This window comes from Triticum urartu, chromosome 6A, assembly GCF_056163025.1.
Source record: "Triticum urartu cultivar PI428250 chromosome 6A, HENAU_Tu73, whole genome shotgun sequence".
Classification (NCBI taxonomy): Eukaryota; Viridiplantae; Streptophyta; class Magnoliopsida; order Poales; family Poaceae; genus Triticum; species Triticum urartu.
The window spans coordinates 480,204,533-480,214,358 of record NC_141878.1 but is presented as its reverse complement, the minus strand read 5'-3'; the positions used below and the strand labels follow the sequence as shown (position 1 = coordinate 480,214,358).

General features: G+C 53.8%; 1 protein-coding gene across 1 annotated transcript; it reads left to right on the top strand.

Moving 5' to 3' along the window:
• The first annotated feature begins 5,691 nt into the window (after positions 1-5,691).
• LOC125514205 (Tetratricopeptide repeat (TPR)-like superfamily protein) lies at positions 5,692-8,014 on the top strand. The gene has a single exon (XM_048679492.2). It carries the CDS (start codon positions 5,955-5,957, stop codon positions 7,800-7,802), a length of 1,848 nt encoding a protein of 615 aa, XP_048535449.1. The 5' UTR covers positions 5,692-5,954; the 3' UTR covers positions 7,803-8,014.
• Positions 8,015-9,826: the final 1,812 nt, after the last annotated feature.

The following is a 9,826-nucleotide window of genomic DNA, read 5'->3' as shown; positions in this document are numbered from 1 at the left end:
CGAGGAGGCGAGTCGACCTCTTCTTCATCACTCGGGTCGTCGCTCTCCTCGTTCTCCTCTGCATCCGAGTGCCACTCGCCACTCTCGCCCCCGCTCGCCTCTCCCTCGACATTTTGCTCCTGCACTCCATTGGGCATTGAGTACATATCAACAAGAGCCTGAAAGACAACGAACAAAAGAAAGACAGTCGACCGTCAACCGTCAACAAGATGCTACATAGTAAATCAAGAAGACACTCAACAATGCAGAATCCTACCTGTTCCAGCTGGCGCAAATGGTCGAATGGAACCACCCTCCTGGACCCCCGGGGATTATCCTTGTTGCCGATAATACCTCTCAGCCACTACTCCACCGTGTCCTCACTGACATCCTTCGGGTGGATCCGAGTGGAATCCTCGAGTCCCGAGTACATCCACATCGGATGGTCATGAGCTTGGAGTGGTAGGATGCGTCGACTGAGGAAGACCTCCAGCAGGTCCATACCGGTCACTCCGTCGCGGACAAGTTGGACAACCCGCTCGACCAACACCTTCACCTGCACCTTCTCCTCCGGGATCACTCTCAAGGTGGAGGGATTCTCCACTCGAGCCATGGAAAAGGGGGGAAGTCCAGTCGACTGGCCTGAAGTCGGCTGGTCCTTACAGTAGAACCAGGTCGAGTGCCAACCCCGGACCGAGTCAGGAATGATCATAGTTGGGAAAGTGCTTTTGTTCCTCATTTGAATTCCAAGACCCCCCGCACATCTGTATCACGTGCGTCCTCTCGTCACTCGGGTTGTCCTTCTTGACCGTCTGAGAGCGACATGTGAATATGTGCTTGAAGAGACCCCAGTGTGGTCGACAACCCAAGAAGTTCTCGCACATGGACACGAAAGCGGCAAGGTACACGATGGTGTTTGGAGAAAAGTGGTGGAGTTGAGCCCCAAAGAAGTTCAAGAAACCGCGAAAGAAAGGGTGGGGGGCAAAGAAAACCCGCGGTCGACATGGGTGACAAGGAGAACGCACTCACCCTCCTGCAGCTGCGGCTCAGTCTCGTTCCCCGGGAGCCACGCCGATTCGTGGGGGATCAGTCCCCCCTCAACCAGGTCATCGATGTCATCTTGACTGATTGTCGAGCGGATCCAGACGCCCTGGATCCAGCCAGGCGGCAGGCCGGACCTCAACGAAGATCCGTCCCGACTGGTCCTCTTCCCTTTCTCCTTCGCCGTCGCCTTCTTCGCACGCCCCAACGCCACCGTCTTCTCCTTCCCCATGGCAGCGAACCGAGTTCGAGCAGGGCGACGACGCCGAGAGCGGAAGTAGGCGCAGCGGAGAAATCTGAGGAGGAGGAAGAAGAATGGGGGCGCACTGTTCAAAAGCCCCGGTCCGGCGCCTTATATAAGGTCACTTCCGAGTGACTGACTTGTAGGCCCGGACGATCTTATCAAATCCCGCAACAGTCGCGCGCGCGATACGTGGCAAAAAAGGTGGCGCGGAGATTGAGGCAGCCTGCCTAATCCGTCCTGATTACTGCGGCCTCCCCCGCCCGGCGCGCTTCCCAAAATTCGAATCCCGTGAAATCCGCAGACGGCAGAACAACCCGTCAGACGGAAGATTTTTTTCCATATCAACACTCGAAACTTAACAACGAAAGTTCACTCGACAAAACCAAGAATGGATCAAGGCGACTGAACAAGCAGTTGAAGCCATCATATGTTCATTCGACCTCTGGGTAAGACATTCTCAAAGCACAAAAGCTGAATCAGAGGGATTATCAACTCCTTCTCCACTCGAACCCTGAACCATTCAGGGGCTAATGATGAAGCTATGTACCTAGGGTAGGGTCATAGACCTGACCTAGACATCCTCCCCTAGGACATCACCCTAAAGCCAGGATCATTCAAAGGGTACCATCATCCACTCGGCCAGAGACGTTCCACTCAGAAGAATCAATGTCACTCGACCGTCGCAGAAGTCACTCGACGGGCAGAAGAGCTAAAGCCACTCTGCATGAACAACGGTCGAGCATTTACTTATAGGCTTAATTGTCATTTATAGCACTTTAGTGTGGGCGTTACCAGTAACGTTCTCTCTTCAATGTACCTTAAACCCTCTGTGATGTGGGCTGGCTGGGGTCTTGGCGCACTCTATATAAGCCACCCCCCTCCACAGGCACAAGGGTCCGCACCCCCTGTAACACATACGCATATAATCCAGTCGACCACCTCAGGGCTTCGAGACGTAGGGCTATTACTTCCTCCGAGAAGGGCCTGAACTCGTAAAACTCGCGTGTACAACTCCTCCATAGCTAGGATCTTGCCTCTACATCCCTACCCCCCCCATTCTACTGTCAGACATAGAACCACGACAGGCGCCACCAGAAGCGAGGGGGAGAGACCCTCCCTCCTTCTTGTTCTTCCTTGACCTTCTCCCTAGATGGGAGAAGGGTTTCCCCTCTGGTCCATGGCATGGGAGGGGCGAGAGCCCCTCCGAGATTGGATATGTCTCTCTGTCTCTCTTTGTTTCTGCATTCTGAGATTCCGCCCTTTCACCGTTTCTTATATTCCCGGAGATCCGTAACTCCGATTGGGCTAAAATTTTAACACGATCTCTATCCAGATATTAGCTTTCTTGCGGCGAAAGAAGGGCATCAACCTCCTTACAGGGTGGCCACGAGGGCCCAGGGCGCGCCCCCCTGCCTCGTGGCCCCCACGGGAATCGTCTCGCGTTGATTTTTCTCCCCAAAAATCACATATATTCCAAAAAAAATCTCTGTCAGTTTTTATCTCGTTTGGACTCCGTTTGATATGGATTTACTGCGAAACAAAAAACATGCAACAAACAGGAACTGGCAGTGGGCACTGGATCAATATGTTAGTCCCAAAAATAGTATAAAAAGTTGCCAAAAGTATATGAAAGTTGTAGAATATTGGCATGGAACAATCAAAAATTATAGATACGACAGAGACGTATCAAGCACTTCTACCTTCTATGTCAAACAATTTGCAAAGGCTATGGTAGAAGTGTTTGGTGCAGAGTACTTGAGAGCTCCCAATGCTCAGGAACTCAGAGACTGTTGGAGATGAACAAAGCTCGTGGATTTCCAGGTATACTAGGGTCCGTCGATTGCATGCATTGGAAGTGGGAAAATTGCCCAAGAGCATGGCATGGATAGTTCAAGGGTCGCGGGAAGGATGTCACTATCATTCTTGAGGCCGTTGCCGATCAAGAAACATGGTTTTGGCATTCATATTTTGGGATGTCTAAATGTTGCAATGACATCAACGTGCTCGACCGGTCACCTCTTTTTTCCAAGTTAGCAAACGGAGAAGCACCACCGCTAACCTTCGAAGCAAATGGCCGCACATATAACTACGAGTAGTATCTTGCGGATGGCATCTACCCGAGGTGGAGTACTTTTGTCAAGCCAATTGTAAAACCCCAAGATAAGAAAGAACTCATCTTTCACAATGCACAAGCGGCGACTAAGAAAGATGTTAAGAGGGCTTTTGGGATTTTGTAATCCCAATTTGCTATTGTGCGTGGATCATCTAGATTCTGGGATAAAAAACTCTTGTATATCATTACTGCTTGCATGATCATGCATAACATGAACATTGAGAATGAGAACATGATCATTGAGAATGAGCGTGGACAGGGTTTAGATTACACCTTCTATCACTTGATAGGCATACCGTTATGCCTATGAGAAGATAGGAGCGAATCAAACGCTTCATGAAGGTCTATAATGAAATTAGAGACTGATGCACAAGATCAACTTCAGAAGGATTTGTTAGAGGAGTATCGAAAATATCATCGTGAAAGAGGCACTTAGTTTCATTTATTTGTTTGTTGTATTGTGCAAAATTATGTTGTATGCTTGTTGCATTTGATCTTGTGAATTTGATGAACATTGTAATAATTTGATATTATGAACATGTGCAATTTTTAAGTCGATTGTCGGATTTGTGCGGCTGAACAAGGCCATGCGGCCGGCAGCCGGTTTTGTATATCTACCTTGCGTCTTTTATTGAAGTTGCTCTTTTACGTCTTCGTTTTGCATCTTTTGTTAGAGTTGGTACTATTTTGAAGATGAAAAAAGTATTTTTTGGATTTCCTATTTTACACTTTCAAATTAGCATCTTCTACTATTTAAGATGCTCTAAAGACCAAGCGGCCTACTTGATAAGCTACCAAAAATTGCTATCAATGACACGTACTGAAAAACTGAGATAGCCATGAAAGATCCGATCCTAAATCTATTTCTAGGGCAGATCCAAGTCTTAAGAGCAATATAATAGGGCGACTCATTTCATCTGCGGTCGTTCGTTTGAGTCGGCGCAGACAAAAAAGCCGGTCCAACGCGCCGACAAAAACGGACGTGTGTCCGTTTTCGTTCGCCTGCCGACCCATTTCCGGTCCATTTCTTAGACTGATTTGCGTCGGCACGGACACAAGACGGATGCGCGCGTTCTCCCTCTTTCCTCACCGAGTCCGCTAGTCGGTGGTACATTGGATTCACACCATCGCCCGCCTGCTACGTCGCCGACGCCGTCGGCCATTTTTTCAGATAAAAATGGATACATAGATAGTTTTAGCGTACACAGATAAAAGAAAAGACCACTACTCGTCGCTTTCTGACTCCGACTCGGTAATGTCCTCCTCCGACGTCTGAATGTAGGCGTCAGCATACGCCTCGTCTTCAAAGTCTCAACCCGCCGTTTCTCGTGGCTTCAGTTTCAATTGAGCTGCCTGCTTCCGCGAACACTTGTCCTCCCGATAGGCGGCTCGCCCCCTCATCCTCGAGTCCCTCTCCAACCTCCTTTGCTTGTAGAACTGGCGCTCGTCGACGATGTCCTGCGGGAAGCCTCCGCGCCACACCACCAAGGCTTCCACGTCCTTCTCCGCGATGGCGAGGCGACGCTGCCGCCTCCGGTGGACACGACGATCCTTGTCGGTGAAAAGCCGCGGGAGAGGCGCCAGATCCTGCGCCCGCTGGCTCGACAGGTTGGGAAAATTCATATCCCGACGAGGCCTCAGGAGGCGCCACGCCGACGCGTCGTGCGCGCGGGCCGCCTCCTCTGCGGTGTTGAAGGTACCGAGGATGAGACGTTTCTCGCGAAACCAGATCTCGGAGTAGAAGGCGCCGGAGCGGCGCTCGCGGACTCCGCGAAAATCCGAAGCACCCAGGCGGCGGATCGATATGGTGGCGCAGAGGCGGCGAGAGTGGGCGGCGGACAGAGTGTGGAGGGAGCGCCTTCTTTACAACGAGCACCGGCCGCGACGCGCACGCGAACCTTTCCCGCGCGCTGGAGCGCCAAAACCAGCACACGCTAGGCCGCTTTTCCCCGCGCACGTGAACCTTTCCTGCGCACTGGTGCGCCAAAACCAGGGCGACGGCAACGCGCGCGGTCATGAAATGGATCGGCCTGTTGGGCACACTGCCGACCCAAAACTAAAAGAGGACGGATGGCGGACGGTGACCGGGCGGCCGACTCAAATAGACAAAAAAAGGATAAAACCATCATCCATTTGGATCGGTCCGTTGGAGTTGTTGTAAGTAACAGGAGCGATTAATTAGACCTTCGGAGTATGGCCCCGGCTGCCATCCTGTGGCAGTGTCGCTGCTTGCCCAGTTGGCCGGGCAATGGACCTTATCCTCAGCCTAATGACGCCGTGACAGCATCCATTCCGCCCATCTGCCATTTGTCCGCTCCATACCCCTGGATGACATTCCACAGCCCATGAAAATCCCAGCACCGCTTCCCAGCCACGAAATCCTTCCACCCCGCGCAGTTCCATCTCCGCATCGAGTGAACAACGAGGAAGCTAGGAGAGGGACGTGGGATTTTCACTCCTCGCGGTAACCAATTCGTGTGGACGGCCGAGCTCCATGTTAGCCACTCGTTCGCAGTTCGACGATGGTACGGTCTCACTCTCATCGCCCCTGTTGTTCCGCACGCCGATGGTAGTGCCATGGTGGGAGGTCTAGTGCTCCCCCAGCCGCAGCACCAGGCCGCCACGCCAAGAACCTCCGCCCCGGCGCCGGCGACGACCACGCAGGCGCTGGAGCAGGCGCCATGCTGCGCCACGGTCTCGGCGCGGCCCGTGCGGGGCCTGGACGAGGTCAGGAAGGCGCACGCGAGGAACTTCAAGCTCGGCCTCGACCGCTCCCCGCCGCACCTGCGGCCGCTCCTCGCGGCGTGCGCGCTCGGGGAGTGGCCCGGCAGCATGGAGTACGCGGCGGCCATCTTCTCCACGCTCGACGAGCCGGAGGCGTTCGACTACAACACACTGATGCGCGGCCACGTCGTCGGTGGCCGCGACCCCGCGGCCGCTCTGCGGCTGTACGTCGACATGCTGAACGACGGCGTCGAGCCCGACGGCTACACGTTCCCGTTCGTCCTCAAGGCGTGCGCGCAGCTCGCGGCATTGCGGCAAGGGAGGCAGCTGCAGGGACACGCCGTGAAGTTCGGGTTCCTCGGGCACGACGACCACGCGCAGAACAGCCTCATCAGCTTCTACGGCAAGTGCGGCGAGCCGGAGCTGGCGCGCCGGGCGTTCGAGCAGATGGAGGCCGGGGAGAGGACGGCGGCGTCCTGGAGCGCGCTGCTCGCGGCGTACACCAAGGCCGGGTGGTGGGCTGATTGCCTCGACTCATTCGCCGCGATGGCGCGCGACGGGTGGAGGCCCGACGAGAGCTCCATGGTGAGCGCGCTCTCGGCGTGCGCGCACCTGGGCGCCTACGACGTCGGCCGGAGCGTCCACTGCGCGCTGCTCAGGAATACCGTGACGCTGAACACGTTCATGGAGACGTCCCTGGTGGACATGTACGCCAAGTGCGGCTGCATCGAGAAGGCGACGGCGGTGTTCGACGGCATGGACGGCAAGAAGAACGAGTGGACGTACAGCGCCATGGTGTCCGGCTTGGCGTTGCACGGGGACGGGCGTAAGGCGCTGCAGGTGTTCGACGCGATGATCAGGGAGGGACACCAGCCCGACGAGGCCGTGTACGTCGGCGTGCTCAACGCGTGCAGCCGCTCGGGGCTGCTCGAGGAAGGCCTCCGGTGCTTCGATCGGATGCGGCTCGAGCGCAAGGTGGCTCCCAACGCGCAGCACTACGGCTGCATGGTGGACCTCATGGCCCGCGCCCGGAGGCTGGACGAGGCGCGCGCGCTCATCGGGAGCATGCCCACGGGTCCCACGGACACGGCCTGGCGGAGCCTGCTCAACGCCTGCCGGATCCACGGCGACATCGAGCTCGCCGAGCGCGCGCTGCGGGAGCTGGCGCGCCTCGGCGGCGCCGTCAACGCCGGCGACTACATAATCCTCGCGGACATGCACGCCAGGGCCGCGAACTGGGACGAGGCGGCCGCGCTCCGGACGGAGGCGGTGGAAAGGGGCCTAGCGCAGGCGCCGGGGTTCAGCGCCGTGGAGGTGCACGGCGAGATGCACCGGTTCACGTCGCAGGACCGGTCGCACCCCCGGACGGCCGACATCTACGAGATGCTCCACCAGATGGAGTGGCAGCTCCGGTTCGAGGGCTACAAGCCAGACACGTCGGAGGTGGCGCTGGACGCGGACGACGAGGAGAAGCGGAGCGCCGTCGCCGCCCACAGCCAGAAGCTGGCCATGGCGTTCGGGCTGCTCAGCACGCCGGAAGGCACTCCGGTGAGGGTCGTCACCAACCTCCGGATGAGCAAGGAGTGCCACGCCTACAGCGCGCTGATATCGGAGATCTTCGGGAGGGAGGTCGTGGTCAGGGACCGGAAGCGTTTCCACCGGTTCCGGCGTGGCACCTGCAGCTGCGGGAACTATTGGTAGCGCCAGGCATTAGCTGTGAACTCTGAGATTCAGATGGGATGGTGTAAATATGGGCAACTCTAATTTTCATCCAAGCGCATGCGATTGATTTATTTGTTGTGAATGGATTATATGGTGCGGATCAGTGCAGCAACGTGTGTAATGTTACACCAAGATGGTTAAGGTTCTTTGTGATGAAACCAACCAAACCAGATTTCAAGTCCTAAACTTTACATTAGTGCTCGTACTTGTACACCGACTACTTTTCCGGATTTGCTATTCTTAGTGCATTTCACCTAGCGCCCGAGGTCAAGACAACGACTAGGCTTCACCGGCAGTGAGCCGGACCGGCCACGACGTGGCTGACCACGAAGTTGCAGGTGGAGGTGAGCCGGAGGTCCACTCGTGGCAGCGGATAGATGGATGGCCGAGCGTGGCGGCTGCATGAAGAAACTTATATAGACTACTAGCACATATGATCGTGCGTTGGAACAGAAAAAATTGATGTTCTGTACAAATATAATGTCTCATAGCACCGCATTCGCTATGAAAATCATATTACAATGCAACATCTTTTCATAAAATGAACATAAAAAATGCAATTTATCCACATTTATATTTTCTTTGCCGGGCGTGATCTCCTACTAATTCCATTTAAGTATAATCCTTCCATTAATTACCATCTATTTAAGTATATTTTCTTCCATTAATTCTACCTTTATATCTCAAATCCTTCCTTTAATTAGGTCCATCTATTTGAATATTCTATTTATCAAGTCCACAAACTTTTTTTAATTTATTTCATTGGTTTACCATAATCCTTTCTTTAATTAGCCGCATCCGTTTAAATAATGTATTTAGGCTCACAATCCTTTATTTAATTAGCTCATTCGCTTTTAGTTAGCTCGCCCTAACCATGAGGACTGCTCTCTTTTGTTTTAGCCATCTATTGGTTGATTGCTTGGGCCGTTCATATTTTTTTTATTGCTTGGGCCGCTCATATATTTTTTGGTGAGAATCATTGTAAAAGAGCAAGGTGGGATTAGGAAACTTGAAAGATGCTGATGCGGAGCATCCTACGATCATCCCCATGTACACTTCGACTACTCCCCAAGCCCCAAGAGGACATACGATAAGACCTCGACCATACGCCATTGGACACAAGGTGAACTCACTCCTCTTCGATCCGTCACTTTCCACATATGAGACATGGCTACTACCTTATGCATGGACCTTGTGTATACTCACGCTCATACGAGATGACCATGGAGATTCAAAGGACCAAGGCCAAGCATGGAAGAGAAGACGGAAGAAAGGAGAAGAAGAAGAAGACGGAGAGGCCGCTGGAGCCAGGCCAGACATCCGGACCGCCGTTCGGATCATCCGGGCTCAGCCGGATCATCCGGACCCACCCCCAGATCATCCGGACAATTGCGTCCGAAGACACCCGAACCTTGTAGAAATCCCCTCGACGGAGCCGGATCATTCGGACGAGGTCCCGGATCATCCTGACGTTACCCAGATCATCCGGACCCTGCCTACGCGCGTGACTTGGGCCGAAGCCCGTGTACCCCTTCGCCCCTCACTTACCCCTTCGTGGCTTAGCACTATATATAGACCCCCTCCTCCTTCTAGTGAGGGTTAGCAAGGTAGTAGCTCATTAGAGATAGAGCTTTGCTCATCCATACGGATCTACTCCACGAGAGAGACCGCGCGCCTCTACGGAGAAGATCCATCTTGGATTCAAGACCCCCTCACGGGTGACCCCCATCAAGACCTTCTCACGGAGAAGAACCGGTTACCTATGTATCTTTCTTTGTTGGATTTGGATCGTGTATCTCTTTGTGTTTCGAGGATCTAGCACATGTGTGATTGTTTCTTGTTGATTTGAGTGATTCCTCTCTTTCCCCTCGTGTTCTTCGTGTTATTCGTGGGATTCCCTCTATTTCGTGAAAGATCGGTCCTCTAGGGTTCTACCCTACATCATCTTGGTATCAGAGCCATGTTTATCATGAATTTGGAGTCCCCCCGTCGTTTTCTAGCCT